Source organism: Alosa alosa, chromosome 4 (genome assembly GCF_017589495.1).
Source record: "Alosa alosa isolate M-15738 ecotype Scorff River chromosome 4, AALO_Geno_1.1, whole genome shotgun sequence".
In the NCBI taxonomy this organism is placed as follows: domain Eukaryota; kingdom Metazoa; phylum Chordata; class Actinopteri; order Clupeiformes; family Clupeidae; genus Alosa; species Alosa alosa.
The window spans coordinates 15441785-15466548 of record NC_063192.1 but is presented as its reverse complement, the minus strand read 5'-3'; the positions used below and the strand labels follow the sequence as shown (position 1 = coordinate 15466548).

Below are 24764 nucleotides of genomic sequence, written 5' to 3'. Positions count from 1 at the left end.
GATTGTAATCTGTCCACGTCTTACATAGATGTTAGAGTTGCAGCAATTTTGGAAATCAACCAAAGGATACCTACAATTTATTATGACATGACATATCACCTTAGACAAGCCCTTGAGCTGGTTTGAAATGTCTGCCCTTGCACAGTTCAAACTATATCAATCACACCTTGAATACCATGCCTCATTAGCACCCACTTGGTACATTAACTGGGATTTCAATGTGCAGTAATGAATGCTAAAGTGTAGTGTTTACAGAATGATTGATGTTGCAGTTGTCAAGAGCTCAAGGAACTGTTACTAATAAAAACTTCCATTAAGGGGATGTCAGGGATTTACTCATAAACAAGTTCAGACGGCACATCTCTTTGGGCTTGTCCTTCTCAGGGATTAAATGCTTCCCTCCTGTCTGTCTGTCTGTCTGTCTGTCTGTCTGTCTGTCTGTCTGTCTGTCTGTCTGTCCGTCCTCTGCAGCCTGCCTCTGAGGTTCTGGGTAAACATCCTGAAGAACCCGCAGTTTGTGTTTGACGTGCAGGTCACAGACAGTGTGGACGCTGTACTGTCCGTCATCGCACAGACGTTCATCGACTCCTGCACCACGTCCGAGCACAAAGTGGGACGGGTAGGTGCCTCTCCGCAGCATCCGCTCTGATGTTCTTTCCTGTTTCGCTGATAGAATTTGAGTCGACAAGTAGCGAGTTGAAGGGTTCAGTTTTTTTTTAGCAACACCAGCACAGTGGTAATGTTTAATGTATGCCTAGTACATGCAGAGTTACTTTGGATGAAGTTTTCAAACAAGTGCTTGCTAAGCACTGTCTTAATCATCTAATAACACTTGAGGCTTGCTCGTGGGACTTAACCGTTCTCTTTAAAGTAGAAAAATGTTTCTTTTCAAATCCTATAGATGTTAAGTAGCGCTGAATTATAATGCTAAATTACTTTAAATTGTCTTGCCTAACTAACTGCATTGTATGACTGTAATTTGTGACTGTTTGTGAAAAGGTTATGGTTAATACCACTCAGCTAACAAATGCTAGTTCATTGGTTTCTCCAGTGTCCTTTTAATCTCATTCAGTCCAACCCTAGTAGTTTGCGCAGATAGAGATGGCTTGATCATTATTCCTTCTCCTCCACCAGGACTCTCCAGTGAATAAGCTCCTGTATGCCAGGGAGATTCCCAGGTACAAGCAGCTGGTGGAGAGGTAAGAGACAGAGCCACGCGTCTAGCTGTGCCATGTTGTGTACCGTTTAACAAATCAAGTAGTTATCATGTCTTCCCAAGGATCGCATATTGTTTGACTTGTTTGACAGTGTGTGTGTTAAAATTAAAATTCTTTAAAATAAATTTTGTAGGTATTACAGTGACATTCACAGTTCTGGGTCAGGCTGCTACCAGGAGATGAACTCTACTCTCACTGAACTATCAGGAGTAAGTAATGAGATGTAATTCTGTATACCTCTTTACTTAACAATATATATGATACGGTAATCTCTCAACGCAATGCTGGTCAACCTGATTTTAATGATACTATTCTGTGTCATATTTTTCATAATAAACTGGACACTCCATATACTGTAATGAATGACCATATTAAGTCCATGTGCTGAAACCAGTGAGCAGTGGTGTTCATACCATTACACTGAGGCACTTTGGGCTTTGCCCTTGTAAGGTGATCAGCATCATCATGAGCACAAGTGTATTAATATCTTTCTGACTCCTTGGCTCATTTGCGCTTTTGTCAGGACACTTCAGCATTCACACGAATGGGTCACATGCGGTTGAGTGTGTTTTGAAATGTATTTTTAGCGCTGTTGCGCAGTTGCCTGGGCTGGTGTACAGCATTACATTCACCAGCATGGGCTTAGCCCAGACAAACAGTAAATGACATGCTTATATATCCCATGTGCAGTAAATAGTGATCGATACTGTGTATTAAAAAAAGCCCAACCCCATTCACTTTATCTTTGCTCTCTGTTCTCAGAGCTTTGCGTCTGAGATGAACAATCTGGTGGCCCTGCATGAGCTCTACAAGTACATCAACAAGTACTACGACCAGGTAAGTGTCTGCCTCGACTACGTTCACTCTGCCCAGACCTCCTCCCTGACTCTCCGCATATCCGAACACCGAGCTCTTAAACTCACGCGCAGAGGAGAGAGAGAGAGAGAGAGAGAGAGAGAGAGAGAGAGAATAACGGACACACGCACGGAAGCACGTTCAGATGTATGTGCTAGTCTCTCCGTTCTCATCTTTCACAATGTGGGAAGCACCTCATGAATATTCCATAAAAAGGTTCCCGCAGGAGCCTGGGTGCGTCCTGAAGGGCCGTCTACTGAGGTTTTATGTTTTGCGTGGCTAAGAAAAGAAAAGCCTTCATTAACTAAGGTGCTGACCACGGCAGTTAGAATGAAACAGGGAGGGGCTGAGGAGAGCCATGGGCTGTCTTGGTTCAGTATTGAATTCCACTCTGTCAGGATGTGATGTGTATCAAATATTTTACTCTGTTTTTTTTTTCATGCCACATCTATCTTTTGTAAACTTTGCATTGTATTACAACATAAAAGAAAGGCAACAGACAATTGAAACCCTTTTTTAAAAAAGTCCTACACAATCATAATGCACCTGACTTTGTTTGAAAGAGACAAAGACGTGCTGACAGAACCAGTGTGATCCCTGAAACCTCAGCACCAGTAAAAAACGCTGCTCTTGTTGTTTGTGCAGATCATCATGTCGCTGGAGGAGGATGCAGCAGGACAGAAGATGCAGTTGGCCTACCGGCTCCAGCAGGTCGCTGCACTAGTGGAGAACAAAGTCACTGACCTGTGACCACCCAGATGACCTTTGAACCTTGACTCTTAAACTTAAACACTCTTGTGTCTAAACTGACTAAGTGGTGGACCCGGGGTAGGACCGGGATGGTAAAGTCTGACCAATGAACTGCCTGTCGAGCAAAAAAAAATCCAATCAACGGGTGAAAGCCAGCAGTTGAACCAAAACCAAAACTCCAAGATTCTCTCCACTTCCTGCCCAGACACGTGAGGCGCCTCTCAGCTCCAGGATCTGTTCGGAGCAACGAGAGGGGAGGAAAAGGGAAAGACGTGCAAATACTGGGAATAGCTAAATGAAATGGACAAGACATGGGAGCTGTACTGGAAGGACAAGTACAATCCCACAGAGATGCTCTGTGCTACTCTATCTATGAGTGTGTCTTTGCTTTGTGTTGCTTCATTTTAAGTGTGTGTTTTTTATTATCAGGAGAGTATGTATGTGTAAGGTGAGCTTGGCTAATTCTTCCATAAATTAATATATTGGATAAATGAATAGTAAGGGTGGGGTGGGGGAGGGGTTATGTATTTATTTGTGGTTGAATGCTCCTTCATAAGCTCAAATAATGTGTTGCAGCTTAGTCAGGCTGGAGCACGGCTACTGATATCGTGTGAGGTGCCAATGGCAAATGGTGTTAAAGCATATATGCCATATAGAGCCAGTATCTTACATTTTAAAAACGAATCGCTTTTTAAACAACTATTTCCATATCATCTGATGTGAAAGTTTGGTCTTTCCATTGCAATTGTACAGAATTGTCTGAAAAGCCAGCACGGTTTCCCAATGTACTTAAGATGGAGGTAAATTCACTTACCTTTGGAGATATTCAGACTTAGAGTTGCCTCCGGAGTCTGACTTATCAAAAACACCTCTAACCAGTCATCGCCATGGTTATTGAGCGCAAGTGCCAAAACAAGTGTTGTTTCCTCATATAGATCACAGACTTTAAAAAAAAATACAAACAGGAAGGGTGTTTGTGTGGATGTATTTGTGTTTGTGTGTGCGTGTGTCAGGATCCATTAGAATAGCATTTCATTGTTGAAAGGGGACATAGCACTTGTGGGGCCATAGGAAAAAGACTACTGAAGGAAGATCCTTGCTATTACTCTGACTGAGCTTAGAATAATGCTGTACACTTCTGTCCGTAAAGCACCATCTCCAAAGTGTTGCTCTGTATTTCTCAATCAGAAGGACTCCCAAAGCACATTGGCCTTAGAAAAACATTTGAAATAACAAAGCACAGAGGAATAGCAATAATTGTTTAGCAAAGAAATAGGGAGACCCAAGTGAGCATATGGACTATTTGGGCTTTGAGTGTTAATTGAATTGGGCATATCCAGGTGTCACTGGAGAGAAGGTTCTAATAGACCAGTGGTGATCTTATCAACTGATGTTCATCACAGTGATGATTTGATTTTTTCTTTTCTTTTTTTCCATGAAGGCCAGCAATGTGACTGGACATGAAGCAGAGCTGACACTGAACACTAACTTATTTCCTGTAAATAGGTCTTATTTATACATAACCAAAATGTGCCTTCTTTTTAACATTTTTAACGACTACCAAGTAAAAGTGTAAAAGCTTGACATTTGCCAAATGGGTAGAGAAAACAAACGCAACATGAGGAAATGAGGAAATAAAGCAGAGGCGCCTGCCATTTCTTCTTTCCTTTTTGGCTGCATTTGTGAAGTGGAAGGCAAGAGCTGTCTGACACGATATGCTTCTCCAAGGGTCCCTCGACGTCTGGATCTAGAGGTGTTGATGAGGCATCTGGTCGAGGCATCTGCCTCCTGATTACAGCTTCATTTCCAACCCGTCTCAGTATTGTTTCAGTGTTCACTGTATTCACACAAATAGAGCTGTCCGTGTCTCCAAATGCTTTTTTTCAGGATCACAGTTCAACTTGGTTCTTGTTCTAGGTGGTGGTGATGATACTAGTGTATAGAGATTATTTTAGTATTCATCATTGAATTGTAAGCTTTTTGTGTAGTTTTGTTGTTGTTTTTTTTTACCTTTAGCACTTTGTGTTTACATTTTTGGTAATCCTACCCCATTATATACATATATCTATACAACTTTTTGATGGTGTATGTGACTTGAGTGATCTTAAGGCCCCAATGGCCTGTATTGGTGTAACCTCTGTGTAAGTAGGCCAACAGGAACATGAATTTGCTGGTCAAGGCTCACTTTTACACAGGAACTGGACAGATGGCACAAGGTAAAAGTGCTGTGAGCTCCACAAAGCCTTGTGTGTTTCGCTATCCAACTTGTTGTGTATTTGCCTTTGTATTTTGGCACAGCTATATTGTTCAGTTCAGGACGTTTTATCCTGACTTTACAGCGCAGTTCATTGCATAAGGAACTGGCCTTCAGACTTGTGGCACAGCAATCTTGTGGGAAACGCATCGCTCATGTGTGCTTCTGTTTGTTCAGCCGTTTAAAATCGATGTCTAGCTCCTTTGGTGTAGTCTTAATTACTGTAATGTAGCATAGCAAGTGCATGCCTGTGATTTGATTGACTCATTGGCTTCAATAGCTGCTGTGTTTCTGAGCACATGATGCTTGTGTCTCACAAGTTTTGCTGAGAGTGTGTTTGTATGGGTGGGTGTGTGTGTGTGTGTGTGTGTGTGTGTGTGTGTGATGTATGTAAAAAACCTCTTGTGCATGATGGTGACGCTTTTGGCAAACCTGTTTACTGACTAATATGTCTGAACAATACTATGTGCTCAGCAATGAATACCTTCTTTTAAGGCATCCTGTATCCTTGATATTCATCCTGCAACCTGCACAGTTCTTTGAAGTTTAATATTCAATATATCTGCCCTAATGGACATTTTTTATTATTATTATTATTATTCTGTAACATTTACAAGTGAAGTAACCTAAACCTCTTGCCAAATATTCACATTTGACAAGGGAAAGGTCTGAAATGTAAGGGGATTTCATAAAGTAAGCAGAACTAAAGGAAAAGTGAGACCATAGTCTTGTTTTACTCTTTTGTATTTTCATTGTGTATAGTTTGCTAACAATTATGTATATGTGCCTGTAAATATTGTCCAGAGAAACATTTTTTTTTTCTTCTCAGATAGATTTACTCTCAGTTAAAGAGACATTGGGAGCCAAAATGAAGAAATGAAATGAAATGGAAATTTGTATGGGGAAAATAAAGATATAATTTTAAGCAGTGCCTCCTTTGCTTAATTTCCGTTGTTTTTGGTTATTAATTTATTGTTACTGTCCTAATCATATTATCTAGCCTAATGCGCTGCCCACTGGCTTAGTCCTGTGTCCCGGCAACAGTGTGGCCCTTTAGTCTCCACTATCAGGCAACAGCTTGCATTAATTTAAAAGCTGGGTCTGATTAATATTCTGTAAGCCATGTCAGTGCACAGAATTCCCTCACTGAATGAATGTTGCATTCCACCACCTCAGCGCTACAGCACTGCAATCGGGATAGTCCTGTGCTGTGCGCATCAGCAGAGCGCATGCGCAAGCAGTGAAACCAGCTACGGTGCGTGGTGACAGCTGCACTGATGATATCGATGAACGGTGAGAGCTTTTATAATTTCTCCACAAATGTTGTCAGCTTTTAAAATGTACATATGGGAGTGTGTACGTGTTGTAATTAATGCATTGTGTTGTGACATGAAGAGAGAGCCCCATATGCTTTAGGTTTGTGAATTCTGCTCGTTAGTCTGGCATTTTGATGTATACGCTAGCTAGCCAGCTACCGTTAACCTCGGCACTCCTCATTCAGACAAGACATTTACCCAGAGGGCATAACATGTTTTTATGGAATCGATCGTGCTTCCACTGTCATTCCGTCTGTGTGTATATAAATATATTTTCATGTCATGACATTTCTTATTTCGACCGCCGAGAGCAACCTTCAGCAACTGTCCATGCGTGTTATTATAGCTAACGTTAGTACTGTGCTCATAACAGCAGTAAGCCTGGTGGGCTAGCTAGGTGGTTAGCAGTAAGGGGGTCGCCGCAACTAGCATCGCTAACATATACTCTTGATTCATGACAGTCTCCAGCGGTAACAACAATCCGCATAGTACTCCAGGCAAGAAGCACAAAAAGAAAAGCAAGAAGCATCGCAAAGGAACTGGTGAGGATATTCCCCGAATCGATCTTGGGTGAGTGATCTGGTCTCATTTCTACATCCAAAACACCAGTGCGTCCAACAGAGCGTGTTCCAGATTTTGCGGCTGCGATTCTGTCTCAGAGTGGGCTAAAAATACATAAGGCAGGCCGAATGGACTCACTTCTCCAGATAAGCACATTGACTCATGTCTCCCCCTCCCTCTGGTGCCTATTTTAACGTCACCCTTGTAAACCTGAACAATGCACATTGCGCACATGTCCCAATTGTCAGTCAAGGCAGAGAGTTGCGGCACCACAGTTACATAATGGTGTTACTGTTTTAAAATTCATAACAAGCGGGACAGTTTCACCTTGCATGACGTTGGGCTCTGAGGTTTATTTTGTTCACACTGATCACCTTTGTTCACCATAGCATAAAGGAGTTGTTGTCCTAAAATCCTTGACTGAGTAATCTGGAGGAGCTCATTGTTGCTGTTATTTTTATCCAGTCATATGTTCATGTATTAAACAAAAGATATGATTTGTACTAGTGAAATGTCATGCCTCATTATAGTGTGTGAACATTTCCTTCAGGCTCAATTCCCCTTCTCTTCCCTTACACGTGGCTTGTGTGTGTGTCTGGCTGGGGTCATAATACAGTTATTGTGATGAATGAATGCTTACTTTGTTGTCTGTGCCCTGTTGGAAGGCTTTAAGATCAGGAGGTGTCAAACTCACCATCAATAGCTATCATAGTGTTACTTGCCATACTTTGTTATAGGTAATACATCAGTTATAAACGTCTACCTAGTAACTGCTGGAATGTTTTTGTAGTAATACATTCTTTCATTTGTAACAATCATGTATGAAAATTACATCCTATTAATATTCAGTGTTAATAAATGCCATGTTTTCTTACTCCAGGCCCCCATTGCCCACTGCAGATGAATTGTGTCACATCCTAACGATCCACACGCCCTCCAGTCCCCCGAAAACTCCCCCCACCCCTCCGCTCACCCTGTTCCCGAACCCCCCTGACCTGCAGCCCACCGCCCCACTGCCCCAGTCCCTGCCCATCTCCATCCCCAGCTCCAGTCCCATCTCGGCCTCCCCGCCTGCCTCCGTGCCTGGCTCTGACCCTGCACCACCCTCCCCCACCAGCCTCGCTTCGCCTCTATCCACCCCGGTCACCACCATCACCCCCTCCGTGAGCCTTCCGCCGGTGCTGTCCACCACCCCACCTACCTCACAGACCCTCTCCGGCCGGAGTGAGACCCCCCCTCCGCAGACCCTCAGTCCCCCGCCACCGGACTTCACCCCTCCTCCTGCTGAGCTGCTGGGATCAGATGATGAGGAGCAGGAGAACCCAACAGATTACTGCAAGGGTGCGTCACTGCTAGTCTCAGGGCAGAGGTGCAGAATGATTGATGCCAAGTGATAAATATAGCACAACAGACATCAAAACAAGCACAGCACAATATGACATATCATTTTGTGAGCGTTATATTTTTATTGTATCTATTTCTATATGATATGTTGGTTTTATTTTAAAACAATATTGTCATATGCCGTCGAAGCATCACCTTGTGTATAGTTTGACAGAATCCACTGTGAGCAGAAAGCGTCTTCCTAGCTCTTGAGAAATCATTCGTTCATGCCTCATGACAACAAGCACGTTCATAGTTTCAAGGTCTGTTCCATGACTGTCAGCCTGGGTGTTTTGTTCTTTTGAAACATCTCGGATGATTATTTTATCTTCTTTACATATTTTATTATTTTTAACATAGCGGTGGTAGTGCAGTGGTTAAGGAGCTGGGCTATCATGCAGTAGCCTGAAAGTTGTGGGTTCAATTCCCGGCTTCCACCATTGTTCTCCCTTATAGTTGACATATGTATGTCACTTTTGTAAATATAGTTGACATATGTATGTCACTTTGGACAACAGTGCCTGCTGAATGAATACATGTTGACTGTTGATCCCTGTATAGATGTTTGCCAGTATCCCTGTATTGACATCTTAAGAGAGAACTTAATGAGATAAATGAATAGCTGTGCCAAACTGATTGCTGTAATCAACTCTGTGTCTGGTAGAATGTCTTGCACTGAGTACCGTTTATATTGTAGGAGGATACTACCCAGTGAAGATCGGAGACTTGTTTAATGGCAGATACCACGTTGTGAGGAAACTAGGATGGGGGCACTTCTCTACAGTGTGGCTTTGCTGGGACCTTCAGTGAGTACTGAAAGAATGTGTGTGTGCGCTGACTGCGCTCGCGTTTCTGAAGCAATGCACAGTTATATGATCACTTGTTTATGTCGGCCTCAGATGAAACATGATGTTGAGTGAAGATAGCACAGTTAGCTACTATGCTATCGGTGCAGTGCTTGTAGTGTGTGTGAGAGTATGAGCATGTGTTTGTGTGTAAAGAAAGGGTATGAGAGATTTATTTTAAAAACTGCCCAGTGATTCTTCAGACATATTGTTGTAAACTTAGAGTGTTCTTAAAAGTGTATAGAGGTTGTTTCCCCACACCCACTCATGGCAAACAGCCACCACCATGCTGAGACCATTTCTCTTTCTCTCTCTCTCTCCCTCACATACTCTCCCTTTCTCTCTCCCTTTCTCTCTCCCTTTCTCTCTCTCCTCTCTCTCTCCTTTTCTCTCTTTTTTTCTCCGCTTTAGGAGGAAACGTTTTGTGGCGCTCAAGGTGGTGAAGAGTGCCCAGCACTACACAGAGACGGCCCTGGATGAAATAAAGCTGCTGAAATGCGTGAGTGCAGCCTTCAAGACCATCATGAAAAGCATCAGGCAAATAGTGTTGAAAAACTGCTTGCCCAAACAAGCAAGAAAATACTATTCAACTATCTAGTAATATCTGTATTCATATCTGTTTAGCATTTTGCTGCATTGTGTCGTGTTCTAGTTGTCATGATGATAATAATAATGTAATGCACTCTGTTTGCATCAGGTTCGTGACAGTGACCCTACAGACCCAAAGCGACAGACTATTGTACAGCTCATTGATGACTTCAAAATATCCGGCGTTAACGGTGTTCGTATCCTTGCTCAAGCAGTTTAACTGCAGGTGACCATAGGAGGTAGCCTGAAAAATCCAGACCCTGGTAATCTAGAAAGATTAAGGGTCTGGCCACGAACAATGTAATGGCCCAACTCGAGGGGCGGCAACAAACATGCATTTAAAAATCTCACTGCATGCAATTGGATGCATGTTAATCCATGTTTATTGGACCATGTTTACTTTGAATTATTTCGGACTTCGACGCAATCGGATAACACTACGACCAATGTGTACTGTCATCCAACGTTGCAGCACTGTGTTCATCAGTTTAGCTGGTTCCCCAGAATGTTGGGGTAAAAGTAAAGTGCATCATTGCTCATTGCCAGAGTGTCTCACAGAGACAATTCCATTGTGCTCTTGCGAGAACTCTGGATTTCCAGGGTACATAGGAGGGGTAACTGAATGAAAATTGAAAGTATGAGTTTGAATGGAAGACATATTGTGGAAGTGTTTCCTGAACTCTGAACTTTTAAAGATGTTTGCATGGTGCTCGAGGTGCTCGGCCATCAGCTGCTGAAGTACATCATCAAGTCCAACTACATGGGCCTGCCGATGGTCTGTGTCAAGAGCATCCTCAAACAGGTAAGTCATGGTCTCTAGACCCACTATAGATCTGTACTCGCTATGTTCAAACGAAACCAGTGTAGTGTAGGGGACTTCAATCAGTTTATCTAAGACTTAGGGCAAGTGGCTGCAGCGTCCATATCGAAACCGACCCGTGGCCATTTCCGGATCCCTCCGCATCTCTCTCCTATTTGTTTCCTGTCACTCTTTACTGTCCTATCTAAATAAAGGCAAAAGTTCAAAGATACTTATATATAAAAATATTTGGAATGTGGAGCTAATCCTGTTTACCCAGTCCCTTATTACAGAGACATATTAATTATGCAGTCTGATGCATCATTACATCGTTCTGACGTTCTGAGTTTGAATTCAGTTATGCTTGTTAGATGAATCACTCCTATGTCAGCATAAGCTATGTAAGTGCCGAAGCTGCTGTCTCATTTCGGATGTGCAAATTCTCACAGTGTAACTGATCCTTAGATCTCATATCCCATTAATCTCTCTCTCTCTCTCTCTCTCTCTCTCTGTCCCTGTCTCTCGATCAGGTTCTTCAAGGTCTGGACTACCTACACACCAAATGCAAGATCATCCACACAGACATCAAGCCAGAGAACATCCTGCTGGATGTGAACGAGGTGTACATCCGGCGCCTGGCTGCCGAGGCCACAATATGGCAGCAGTCTGGAGCCCCGCCCCCCTCAGGCTCCTCTGGTAATCCCCGCCCTCCAGTGACATGCTTGCATTTCAGTGTGTTGCTGCTTGTCAGGCCCAGGACACACCCCCAGTTAGTTAGCATCAATGACATGCCAGGAAGTATCTGCCTAGGGAGTGTGACATTTTTATACGGGAATGAATGAATGAATGAATGAATGAATGGTGCACTCACTGTATGCTCTTTATTAGTTTATGTTCTTATAAATTGGGTCAAAGAGTCTTAAGTTAACGGAATGCATAATCATTGACACAGTGTAAGAATTTGAATTTATGATCATCAGATCTCCAGCTCAGCAGGGTTGTGCACAATTCGAATTGCAATTCTGCTTCTTGTTTGCTACCTCAATTGAAATGCAAGTGAAATTCAAGAATTGAATTAGAATTTAAGAGCCAGTTTCAATTCAATTCTGGAATTTTGCACAAGCCTGCAGCTCAGTAGAATGCAGACACTGCAATGGTAGTTGGAAGTGTTGCTCTAAAATATGTCAGGTTTGTAACACTGCCTTATTACATGCGACACAAGCAAGCTAAGTGGAATGCTTGACCTTCTTTTTGGCAATCGGAACAATCTTCTGACTAAAGTCAACATTTTAGTGATGATCACTTCCCTTAGTCCAATAAGGGAGTTTAGCCAAATGACTAGTTAGATGACTTTATTGAGGCAGAGCAGAATGTAGTGGCTTAAAGGCCCAATTGGAATTCCACCCTAAAGGTTATTAATGGAATGTGTCTGGATGTTTATTTGCATGTTGTGTATCTCTCTCTCTCCTCTGTCTTTCCCACTCTCTGTATCTGTCTCTGTCTCTCTCTCTCTCTCTCTCTCTCTCTCTCTCTCTCTCTCACTCTCTCTCTGTCATTGGTGTCAATTCTAGTCACCCCCATTTCCTCTCAGTCTCTATTTGTTTCTAACTTTGTCCTGTTTTTTTTCTTTTCTGTTTTTTTTTCTTCTTTTCTTATGTTTCCCTTTCTTTCTCTCTGTGATCATTGTGGTTTATCTATCCCTTCCTTTCCCCCCTTCTGTTTCTGATGGCAGTTAGCTCCGCCCCAAGGGAAAATCAGGTATGTCAAAAAGACCACTGGGGAGGGTGTAGTGTCATGGTGTGAACACTTAGGCACATCTTGGTGCTAAAGTAGGTCCAGTCAGCATGATGCATGTGACCCTATGATGTGCACTGATTGAGGAAAACAAAACCTTTGTCTCGCTACATGATAACAGGTAGCGTTCATTGTGTAGACAGACCAGCAGCTACTTCATGAATTACACAATCAGCTCAATGCTAATGCTAACATCCGCCACTGGTGTGTCTACTGTTAACATGGTTAATCCTATCAATATCGGTATTATTCTGTCTTGTGAGGTTTTTACATTCTTTTATTACGTTTATGTTCCCTCAGCTCTGAAAGAAACAAGTTGTGTTTCTTTTGGAGTCTAAAGTGAAAATCGCTTTGGCATAATAGTGTTACGTGTAGATATAGCATAGATTTGTTCAGACAGATCTCAAATGGAAGGAAGATGCCGATGTTGACTTTTTGTTTTCCTTAATCGGTGGATGTAATGGACCTTTCTCAAGATGTTGCGTCTGGTTTGCTCACTCACTGCACTAAGTAAAGAACTGTTTAGAATGCCTCAGTATGGTAGACTTTGCTGTGGTGATGTGGTGGATTTTTCAGCATTTAAAATCACCAGTCTACTGTATGTCTGTATATCTGATGTTTGTATGGATGGAATAGTAAGAGGAAAATGGAGACTGTTTCTAAGAGAACCTTTTGTTTGTGGATGTCATGAGAGAAACTCAGATTATGTTTGTTGTAAGTTTAACACAGTAACTTTTAACGTAAAGTTTCATTCAGCAAAAAAATCAAACAAACAAGTAAGCAACAAAACAAAATGTGTTAAACTCCCTTATCTAAGAAAACGCTGAATGATTATTACGTAATTCTCAAGTGACCCGTATGAGACACATGTATAGTTTACTGAAATGGCATAGAATCCAAAGCTTTATGTAAAATGAACTTGAATGAATTTGAATTCAGACTAAAGAAAGCTATTACTTGACTCGTGCAACTGCATGATGTGCACAGTGTGATCTTTCACCCCCAATAGCTCTGCAATGCAGTGTCATACCCAAAGCAATTCATCTGCCTGACTCCATTTTACCAAATGCCACTGTAATCAAGGACATACTCTGCCCCTACATCACCCTTGGAAGCTGTTTAAATTTTCATATGCTCCGTTTCTATCAGTTCCATTTCACTAACAGTTTGCTTCCATCATGGACTGAGGTATTAATATTTCCTAATTAGCGCAAAGACGTGCGGCTGAAACACATACCCTGTGAGAGCCTTCAACACACGCTTTCTCACTCCACCAACTTAACACCACTCTTTGAGTGTGTGTGTGTGTGTGTGTGTGTGTGTGAGAGAGATAGAGAGACAGCGAGATGCGAAGCACAGCCTGCTCCTTAAAGTCACTCAACAAACTTCAGCTTTTTTGCGACTGTCAGTGTTTTGAAATGTTAGCCCTAAGAGAAGATGTTTTGCTGTCACAGTCTGTGTCCCTTTCATACTTTATTTCCTCACTTTCTTTCCTCACTTTTCACCTTCTTCCTTGTCGGTGAGAAGAACTCCACACGTTTCTATTTTCCAGCACAAAGCATAGTCAGTCTAGTTCAGCGAGTACTCAGGTCATCTTTCTGCATGGAACTGGCATCAGTACCTCGAAATAGTCATTTCTGACTGGTCCTGTTCAGTAGGTGTTTAGTGAAATGTCAGGGCGCAGTGCCCCTTTGCACTCCTAACATCCCTAAAGGCCACTCGCCCCAGCATCCTTGTGGTCTGGAGTGTAGAAGCAGCGTTCCCCCACTGAAATATCAGCAGTGTCATCCGCTGACACCACTGGTAACCCCGTGATGTAAACCCACAGCAGCTGCTGATCGATGGCCCTCCTGCAGAGCTACGACCTGCAGTGGTGCACCAGTACAGATTGGCAGCTCCTGACATTTCAGCAACACAGCTTTATTCAAGGCAGAAAACAAAGCACAGGGGAGGCACATATTTTGCACTCATTGTTTGTGCTCTGTAGGAATGAAGAGTTGAAATGGACTATATATCACGGAAGGCTGTTTCAGCCAGCACATTTATTTTTGGTGGAGCGTCATCAACGGCATCTTCTGTTATTTTCTGCTCCTTTCGTGTTTCACTCACGTGTAAACATCTTGTTTATGCCCAACAGTGCAACTTTTTATTCGATTTGACACGCATTAATCCTTCAGCTTTTTAACTCATTCACTAGGTGTAACACCCATCCGGGTCCGTGTAAACAGGTACACTAAAACAATGCAGGTGATGGTCAATCGGAAATGTTTGTGCTGGCTGAAAAGTCTTCCAGGAAGTGCAGGGCATATGAACAATTGAAATTGAAAAGACTGGCTTGGCTCTATGTGGTGCTATGAGCGATATTTTGTATTTTGGCTGCAGTATTGGTGGTGCTGCAGAAGCTGCTATATATTCAGACATTAATGTGTTGCAGTTTATTGTGTCACTGCCCTAGAGGCGCAGACAGAATTTCTGAAGATGTCAAATCTAAGAGCTTTACTTGTTATAATGTCTGCACTTTCTCAGACACAGATATATTCCAACGCCCTCGTTGCTTATTTGTGTAGATATATAGTTGTAGCACATTAGAGTTGAGCACAGTACATTTGAAGTACACCCTCCCTGCTGTACAGCTGTAAGCTGTAAACTGTAAGCCCCCGCATTCCACCCCCGCCTCCCCGTCCACTACACCCTCGTCATCAGGGTCCGCTCACGTTCAGCCGCACACATGTCGCCACGGGACTCGAGTTGGTCGCCTCAGCGACACTGGCCTTCAGCGGAGCTGCTTTCTCAGTAGTCCATCCCCACCCACCCATATGGGCAGCTGAGCGGTGGCCTGAAATAGCCTCCCCCAGCAGGAAATGGTGAGGCGGTGTCAGATGTCGACTGTCCAGTGCCCTGTACAGTACTGAGGCCACATGGCTGTAGATTGCTGTGTCAGACCACTGCTCATCCAAATAGGACAAGAGCAGACAGTTTTTTTCCGACATGCGGCAGCGTTATATTCAGAGAGGGGGCTTCTCTGGGGTGGCTGCAATCTTTGGTCTTTTGGGGGGTTTAGTCACTACACGCACATGAATCCCTTGGATACTCACACACCTCGGGTGAACACTTTTTCATTATTTCATAATGGATGGGTGGGAGTTGAATTTACCACATTAACATTATCTATAACGTATCATTCTACTCATTTAAATATAGGCTAATTTATTTGAAATCATCTCATGTGTTGTTCAGAACTCACTTAATAACAATCCAACATCCTCAATAATGATCAATGTATGGTGTTGTTATTGACAATAAATGTCAGTAACAACACCAATAATAATAATAATGATGATAATAGATTATAATAACACCAATAACAATGATGATAATGGTAATAATGGTGGTGATAATAAGAATAATCATAAGAATAATAAATAGATTGAGTTAAGTGACCGTTAGCCACTGACCGTTAGTTTCCACTGACGGTGGTCTCCTGCTTGCCCCTTGTTGCCGGTGTGTGTAGATGGGGAAGATCTCCAAGAACAAGAAGAAGAAGCTGAAGCGGAAGGCCAAGCGGCAGCAGCGTCTGCTGGAGGAGCGGCTCCAGGACCTGCAGCGCTTGGAGGAGCTGGACGGCGAGCCGGCCGCCGGGACAACAGGCAGCCAGGCCAGGGCCCTGTGGAGGCTGCAGGAGGATGACGAGGAGGAGGCCGAGGGCTTCCCGCCAGGTGAGACAGGGAGGTCAGAGGGCAGGCAGGCACGCCTGAGGAAGGAGCCGCCGGTAAAAGGTGTGTGTGGCTTTTTCTTTTTCTCACTAGTAGGTGGGTTGCAATATGCATGCATGTACTAAAGACCCCTTTACATGTTTACAAACATTAGTTAAGGTCCACTTCAGGCCTACACAAAAATGAAATAAATACAAATGGATATAAATGTCAGCATGCTTATCCACTGATTGATGTTTGGGGAAATGTATAACTTATGGAGGCATTTATGACAATATTGAAACCGAGCTGAAAACACTGAAATGGAAACCGAGCTGAAAACAACGAGCTGACCCATAAAGCACCCTTAGCACCACGGATGAGTTTGGAGGCGCAAAGGTCCTGACTGATTCCCCCTCCTTTCCCTCGGCAGGTCGCTCTGTGTTCAACGGAAACGGGAACCTGCGGACCCACGGCAGTAAGGGCAGCCCTGAGTCGGGCTCCTCGTGGCTGGAGGATGGCTGTAATGGTCACAGCGGCGGTGGCGGGCCCATGCGCTTCTCCAGCCCCGGCTCGGGCCTGTCCGGCATGTCTAGCTCGGTGCTCTCGACCACCTCCGAGTCGGCCCTGTCCACGCTGTCCGGCTACTCCACAGGCAGAGATAGCCAGCGCTCGGCCCTCTCCTCCAACTGTAAGTGGTATCATTACACTGTGTCCTAACAGGATATGGCAAAACTTATTTGATCCTCAGGATGATATCCTTGTGTGTATACAAATGTTGGCATGAAGTCTTGATGAATGTGATGTTGTATGAGTATGTATGTATGTATGTATTATGTACATATTTACAATGCCATATTTATCATATTTAAATACAAAATGTTATCTTTGATGAATTGTGCTTATAAGAAGTGCATATGCAGTACTACTTAGTGTATCTATCATAGTGGATGCAGCGTTGCTGATATCAGTGTTATGTGTTGGCATTGCAGTTACAGTATATGAGCGCTAGCTGTCTTTATGATGGTTTTAGCTGTCAGTCATTGTTGTGGGGCATTTCCTGTGATTTGACTACTTGACTGAGACTAGTGGCATTGGGGTGACTGGTGTGTGTTGTGTTTGTTATGTGGTTAGCGTACAGCGCTGCAGACTTCCTGGTGAACCCACTGGAACCACAAAACGCAGACAAAATCCACATCAAGATTGCAGACCTGGGCAACGCCTGCTGGGTGGTGAGTGTCCCCAGATATCCAGCCAGAACTGGGAACAAACCTGTCGACTACAGTAGATGTAGGGCATGTCTCCTAATTGATGAGACAGTTTTTCTTACAACCCCAAAACAGAAAAAGTTGGGACGTTGTGTAAAATGTGAATAAAAACAGAATGCAATAATCTGCAAATCTCTTAAACTCATATGTAGTTGCAAAAAGGACACAGACAACATATCAAATGTTGAAAATTACAAATTTGACTATTTCATGGGAAATATATGTTAATTATGAAATTGATACCAGCAACTTGTTTCAAAAATATAGCTGCAAGCAGCAATGAGGGGGCCAAGCAGTTAAGCAGGAGCTGGGATTGGACTGGACTGGACTTGACTGTGTTGTGTTAGATTGGATTGGATTGGACTTGTTTGAATTGGACTGGACTGAATTCGAAGGTCACCGAATTTATTGTGTGTCCTCAAGATGTACTCCTAAGTCCACATACCAAGTTTGGTTTAAAGTGGTGAAAGTGTTGATAATTATAGCACCCCTAGTGGTGAAAGCACACCAAATTAATTGTGCATCCTCAGGATGTAGTCCAAAGTCCACATACCAAGTTTGGTTGCGATAGGTGAAAGTGTTGCTAATCATAGAGCCCCTAGTGGTCAAATGTCACCAAATTTATTGTGGGTCCTTAGGATGTGTTTACGAATTAACGTATCAAGTTTGGTGTCGATACGTAAAAGTCTTCCTAATTATAGTACCCCTAGTGGTCAAAGTATACCAAATGTATTGTGTGTCCTCAGGATCAGGTCCCGAGTCCATGTACCAAGTTTGGTTTTGATAGATAAAGGCGTTGCTGAGATATGAGCTAATTTCCTGTATCTCTAGCGCCCCCTAGTGGTCAAAGGTCACCAAATGTATTGTGTGTCCTCAGGATGGGATCCCAAGTCCATATACCAAATTTGGTTTCTATATGTGTAAGCATTGCTGAGATATGAGCCTACTTCCTGTGATTATAGCGCCACACCGTGGTCAGAATTTACCAAATTTCTTGAGCCTCCTCCTAATTGGGTCCTGAGCCCATGTAACAAGTTTGGTTTTGATACGTGAAAGCATTGCTGAGATATTCCTTCACTTACTGTTTGGTGGCTTCACCGCCAATTTTGATTGGCTGTTACGGGCGAACGGTTTTAGGTTTGAAGACAAAAAGGGATAACTTTTTTGAGGCTTGGACTGAAGATTATGTGTGTCAAGTTTGGTGTCAATCGGACAAACTTTGTGACCTGTGAAAACTTTTAGGTGTTTTTGATTAAATCCAATATGGCGGCCGGATCAATTATGTTGACGTCACAAATTCACATCTGTCGGACTTACGACCTCCCATAGTATTAACAATCACCATTAGTATGTTTTAATTCCAAACACAACACCCGTTACAGGCCAAAAGGTAAATTTGCTAATTATAGCGCCACCTATAGGTCAAAAGGCCCGCGTCCGGCCCAATTCCGACCCGCGACGTATGTCAAAATAATAATGTAATCCGGCCCTTGAGGGTATTTTTAATTGCGACAAACAACGATACTGATTAAAATAGACGATAGATCCAAGTACGGTGACAAATCCCATTTGTACTCTCCTCCACTATTTGCTAGACATCCAGAGCTTGATTAAAACCCAAAATCGCTGCACAAAGTTTTCAGGAAATGCTTGTATTACACGCGAGAAACACGAAGACGTGCATTTGTAATGACGCGGAAGCAATGCAGGCCATAGTTTTGCACGAATTAAAATAGCCCCACATCATCACATACCCTACACCATACCTAGAGATTGGCATGGTGTTATTTCAGTTAGCCTATTAGCTGGTTTGATTTGCATTGAGCTCAATGAGCATCAAACCAGCTAATAGGCTAACTGAAATAACACCATGCTAATCTCTAGGTATGGTGAAGGGTATGTGATGATGTGGGGCTATTTTAATTCCAAAGGCCAAGGTAACTTTATCAGGATGCACAGTATTCTGGATCCATGAAATAACTGGCCTTTAAAAATAAAAATCTGCCTGTCTCTATGGGAATTTAACATTGGGGTGGCAATACTTATGACCCCTGTATTTTAAGGAAGAACATTTATTTATTTATGATACATTATTCATTCACTAAGAAAATTGGTGTCCTTAAAGGTTAGATATTTCCTCATTTTTCACTTAAGGCATTAAGATCAATTTCCAAAAGATGATTTTATATTCCTCTTTTCAGTCAACTTTAGCATGGGTGCCAACACTTTTGGCCATCACTGTATATCTTAGGTGTTTTCTTGTTAATTTGTTATGTGGGTAATATGACAAAAAAAAGTAAACCTGCCCAAATATGTTCATCCAGTATTTACTGAAAGGTGCATAATCTGAGGTGCTTGCCATCCAGTGGCAAATTAGATGGGTAAATTTACCCCCTTCATAAACTTCTGTTTATACTCAAAGATTTTTACATTTACAATAGGACTTTATTTCTGACCACTTTCAAACCATGGCCTTTTGAAATCTTGATATAAAAATCCAATGGTATTGCTTTCTTAAACCTGATGCCTAGTTTGTCAGGTTTTATCATTTGTATTAATATTTACTTTATCATTAATAAGCTAAGGTTGCTAGCACAGGTGTCTAATAATAGACAAAAAGACTTGCACTTTCTGTTTGTAGTTTTGTGTTTGAAAATACAGTATTTGAAAAAAACATTGCATTTTAGGAAATAGCCGTTGTTTTTTTTTTGTATTATTCTTTAACACTGACGTGGCCCTCCAATCAGATGACATTGGCAGAAGTGGCCCCCCCGCTCATTTGAGTTTGAGACCCCTGCCATAGAAGAAGAGTCCATGTGCTAAAATGGCCTGTCTGCAATCCAGATTTGTCAAATTGGGTGGATAATAGAATGACAAACATGACTAAGAATACCCCATACTGTTGAGCAACTGAAATCCTATATTGGGGAGTAATGGGACAACATTTCATTCTCAAAACTCTAGCAAATGGTCTCTAAAAATGTATTTTGTTAAATGAAGAGGTGAAGCAGCATGGTGGTAAACATGCTCCTGTCCCAACTTTTTTTGAAACATGTTGATAGCATGAACATATTTTCCATGAAATAGTCAAAATTTTCATTTTCAATATTTGATATGTCCTTTTTGCTGCTAAATATAGACTTGTATATCATCACATTCTGTCTTTATTTGCATTTTACACAACTTGCCAACTTTTTCTGTTTTGGGGTTGTATTTACAATTTAGTAATTTAATCATTAGTCAGCAGCAGTCACTCAGCATAAGAGCTTAATCCCTGTTTGCCTTGTCATTGATCTCTCAAAATTACCGTACATTTAAATAAATTGGCCATTTAGACGGCTAATGTAATGTGTGATTTTCCTAGAATCTAGAGTCCCTAATGATTTATTCCTCTCTTTCTCTCTCCATCAGCACAAGCACTTCACAGAGGACATTCAGACACGCCAGTACCGAGCCCTAGAGGTACTCATAGGGGCCGAGTACGGCACCCCAGCAGACATCTGGAGCACAGCCTGCATGGTGAGGGGGAACAAATACACACACACACACACACACACTGCACACACACTACACAGCACACACACACACACACATGCACACACACTTACACACAGCTCCACAACCTTCACCCATCACCCCTCTCCTCCCCTAAATTGAGTTGCATAGCATATTCTTTCAGCGTTCCTCAAAGACTCAGACTCAATTTGTGATGGCAGGGCAGGTATTAGGCATACTATTGCTTTACTAGGCTATTGGTTACACACTGTGCAGTAGGCCTATGCTTGGCCTATGAGCTCCATTGTATTGACAAATTCTACTTGAATTGTGACAACTGGCCTGCTGTGTTAGCGCTCCATCAGTAAGTAGCACTGAGTAATGCTTGGAGATGGACCTATTAGAAATAACGAAATTTCAAACCAAGAACTTAATATCCTGGGGACAAGCCCTCTTGAGTTACATCTGGATTGAACAGGAGTCAAATTTAAAAGTAAGCTACAGTTACATTTATCCTGCATGATTAGCTTAGTCGATATACTGTAGCCTACAAGCAGCTATAACATTAGGATAAGGTCCTAGCACTATTCTAACATTATCTTAGGTAGGCCTATCCATGGATGTTTACAAGCTTGCAAATAATTTAATGGAGGAGTACCAGAGTTAACTTGAATGCAACAGTTTTGAACAGATTTGCGCAGCATGGTCATGATGCTAATCGGATTTAATAGCATTTTAGCCTCGTCTTCAAACCATAGACTGTAAAATAAAAACAATTCCTGCACGATAGCATTTTAATTGGTGAGCACGCAGTGGAGGGGCGCGTCCAGAGAGAGAGAGAAAGGGAGAACGGGGCAGAGGCTGCATTAGTCATGGGTGCGCATAGCAGCGCGAGGGTGTGCAATTAAACAGGACTTCACTGAATTTAAATAGGACAAGAAAAAACAGTCTTGGTGTGGCGGTCAATCTTGAATTTGTGGCAGTGCTCCACAAATAAGTCAATGTGTGGGAAACACTGTTTTTCTTTTACTTTAACTGCTTGTTAAAGTAAAACTATTTGACAGCTTGTGGTTTTGCTGTGCGGCAGTATGTGGACTGTGGCAGTTTATCCATGGTTATTTGAACAGACCGCTGTGATGTTTTACGTTTGTGATGGTAGGATTGCTGAACTTCCCCTAGAGAGGTTCATCTGTGTGTTTGTATGTGCATAGCAGTGTTTGTGATTCGTGTGTGTGTGTTTTGCTGTTGTGATTGCTTACACAGGCTTTTGAGCTGGCCACCGGAGACTATCTGTTTGAGCCTCACTCAGGAGAGGACTACACCAGAGATGAAGGTTTGATCACACTGTTTTCTCTCTATCTCTCTTGCTCTCTCTCCCTCACTCTCACTGTTTCTTCCTCTCTCTCTATCTCTCTCTCTCTCTCTCCCTCCCTCCCTCCCTCACTCTTATTTCCTCTCTCTCTCTCTTTCTCTCTGCTGGCAGACATTATGGTCTCTACATGCTGCTTTATATACAGTCAGTCCTGTCAGGCCTGCTTTTTATAGACTGGCCCGTCCGTCTGGCCAAGTTCAACATAACCTACTGACAATCAAGAACTTAGAGAAAGAAAAAAACTGGCTTTGTGTTATTGTTACACAGAAAAGAAAGTAGCTCTCAGAGTCTGTTTCGAGTGTGTTGAGGTGAGCGGCAGAGGTTGTCCGAGTTGCTCTGACCTCTCTGCCTGCTGGCTGTCCCCTGTACAGATCACATAGCTCACATCATCGAGCTGCTGGGAGCCATTCCACCTCACCACGCCCTCTCAGGACGCTACTCCCGCGAGTACTTCAACCGCAGAGGTAAGCCACAGACTGGACTCGCTATCACAGCAGAAAGACATGGCCCAAAGATACCACCTTGGTTTCATTTCATGTGTGTATCCAGTATAACGAGGGGGGTTTCCACGAGACGGTGTACTACACAGGGGCTTTCTGCGTTTGCTCCGTAACTAGTCTAAATATAGGCAGTGGGGAAGATTGTCCGGACCATGACCAAGTTTTGAAAACGCAACTGTGTTACTAAACCGTGGAGAAACGTGCAGGAGCGAGATCTCTAGTTACGAAAACACACTCAGAGACTGGCCACCAGGGACGGCTCCTGTTTCTGTAACTCAAGTTGTCACCTGTTTCTAAATTCACCACAGTCTGCCAACACGGCGCACTAAATCATCACAGCCAGATGCCCGTCACCAGTCACCCCAGCTGCCACTTGCCCACGTCCTCTCACACTCGCACTGTCTGTCGACGGATTGTTCTCCTCACGTTTTGTTTTTCCATCAAATGTATGGTCCTTGAACAATCAAAACTCAACTACCCAATCTCAAAATCTCAAATGGTGTATCTTTTTTAACATGTTGTGTACATTTTAGTCTTTGTGCACTAGGGGGCGCCAAATACATACCTTTTGAATGAGACATGAAATGCCGTGTGGAACAGAATGCACCTTGGGATAGTGATGTGGCTTTTGTGATTGGTGTATAAATCTCAATTGTGTGTGCTGTGTCTCGTGTCAGGAGAGCTGCGGCACATAGCCAACCTGAAGCCGTGGGGTCTGTTTGAGGTCCTGCTGGAGAAGTACGAGTGGCCACTGGAGCAGTCGGCCCAGTTCAGCGACTTTCTGCTGACCATGCTGGAGTTCCTGCCCGAGAAGCGGGCCACGGCTGCTGAGTGTCTGCAGCACCCCTGGCTCAACTCCTAACACACACACACACACACACACACACACTTCGACTCAATAGAGCGACTCCTGACAACACCACATATGATCATGCACTGGAGGAAAAAAAGACTCCTTACTCACTTAAATACACTGGGATGATCTATACAGTCACAGCATATGCACACAGTCACACAGAGGTCTGAGCAACTCAGCCTTGCACATATGCACACATGTTGCACAAACACTCAAAAGCATTGGAGCAACTCCTTATGCATCGCGCACACACACACACACACACACACACACACACACACACACACACACACACACAGGAGAACCTGTCAGTACTTTGTACATGCTTTGTCTCAACAGCACTAGCAGATGAACTCCCAACGTACACACACATACACCACATACACAAACCATGCTATTTTCCACTTTTTTGACTAGCTCCCCTCCTTGCTTATTCCTGCGTGCACACACACACACACACACACACACACACACACACACACACACACACAGACACAGACACAGACACATGCTAATCCTTCCCCCGCACTCTCCCAGCAGTCGGTCAGTTCCTATACTCCCAGGTGCACACATCTCTGAATGTATCACGAGTATTATGGTAAAACAAACTTCAGATTACCTGACTCTGAGCACACAGCTAGCCACAGTGTAACCTCAGTCTACGTTTCTTTTTAATTACTATTCTTATTATTATTACTATTATTATTATTATTACTACGGAGCTTTGATTTATGTAAATGTTTGGAATAAAATGTCTGCAGTCTGTCGATCGTTTTCGAGATGTATGGTCGTCTTCTGTCGGCTGGTCACGTATTTATATGTTAAAATAGTGCCTTGATATGCCATGTGTAAAAATGAGAAATAGAGAGGGAAACATGCCTTCACTTTTTTATATATGTTCGCCAGTTGGTGTGTGGAATGCTTGTTGTTTGTGAACATAAGATACTGTGTATGACCATGACTGGAGACCAGAGAATAATATTAAAGATGAAATGAACCAGCTTCTTTAGAGTCCTTTCTGTTGTGAATGGTGCTGTTTATACAACATCCAAAATTAGTTCACTTTTCTGTAATTGTAATACATTTTACAGGACTAACGGATTCATTACTCTGATACAAATATTAACATATTTCTTTGGTTCTGTTTTTTGAAATCTGGTATTAGCATCATACTACAGCTGCTTGTTGTTTGGAGAACAGTTTTTGAGAATTGTAAATC

At 42.7% G+C, this 24764-nt stretch overlaps 2 protein-coding genes across 3 annotated transcripts in view; both read left to right on the top strand.

Annotated features, from left to right (window-relative positions):
• plxnb3 (plexin B3) overlaps positions 1-3304 on the top strand; it is a 62517-nt gene extending 59213 nt beyond the window's left edge. Inside the window, 5 exon segments of the mRNA XM_048241434.1 lie at positions 472-619; positions 1135-1199; positions 1351-1426; positions 1980-2054; positions 2718-3304. Coding sequence (XP_048097391.1) covers positions 472-619; positions 1135-1199; positions 1351-1426; positions 1980-2054; positions 2718-2822 — 469 coding nt within the window. The 3' untranslated portion in view covers positions 2823-3304.
• Positions 3305-6294: 2990 nt separating this feature from the next.
• srpk3 (SRSF protein kinase 3) lies at positions 6295-24546 on the top strand. Of its 2 annotated transcripts, none has more exons than XM_048241012.1 (16): positions 6295-6369; positions 6854-6962; positions 7834-8294; positions 9034-9142; positions 9593-9680; positions 9879-9966; positions 10465-10571; positions 11099-11264; positions 12301-12326; positions 15874-16078; positions 16488-16745; positions 17189-17286; positions 20734-20841; positions 22081-22150; positions 22561-22653; positions 23367-24546. In XM_048241012.1, exons 1-16 carry the CDS (start codon positions 6354-6356, stop codon positions 23549-23551), a joined length of 2187 nt encoding a protein of 728 aa, XP_048096969.1. In that variant the 5' UTR covers positions 6295-6353; the 3' UTR covers positions 23552-24546. The 2 variants fall into 2 exon arrangements, with proteins under 2 accessions (XP_048096969.1, XP_048096967.1); XM_048241010.1 differs by having other exon boundaries at positions 15874-16138.
• Positions 24547-24764: the final 218 nt, after the last annotated feature.

Excerpts from the sequence above, each read along its gene's own strand:
- srpk3 (XM_048241010.1), top strand. Across the intron at positions 8,295-9,033 it reads CCCAACAGATTACTGCAAGG|GAGGATACTACCCAGTGAAG; the intron begins GTGCGTCACTGC and ends TTTATATTGTAG. Across the intron at positions 22,654-23,366 it reads CGAGTACTTCAACCGCAGAG|GAGAGCTGCGGCACATAGCC; the intron begins GTAAGCCACAGA and ends GTCTCGTGTCAG.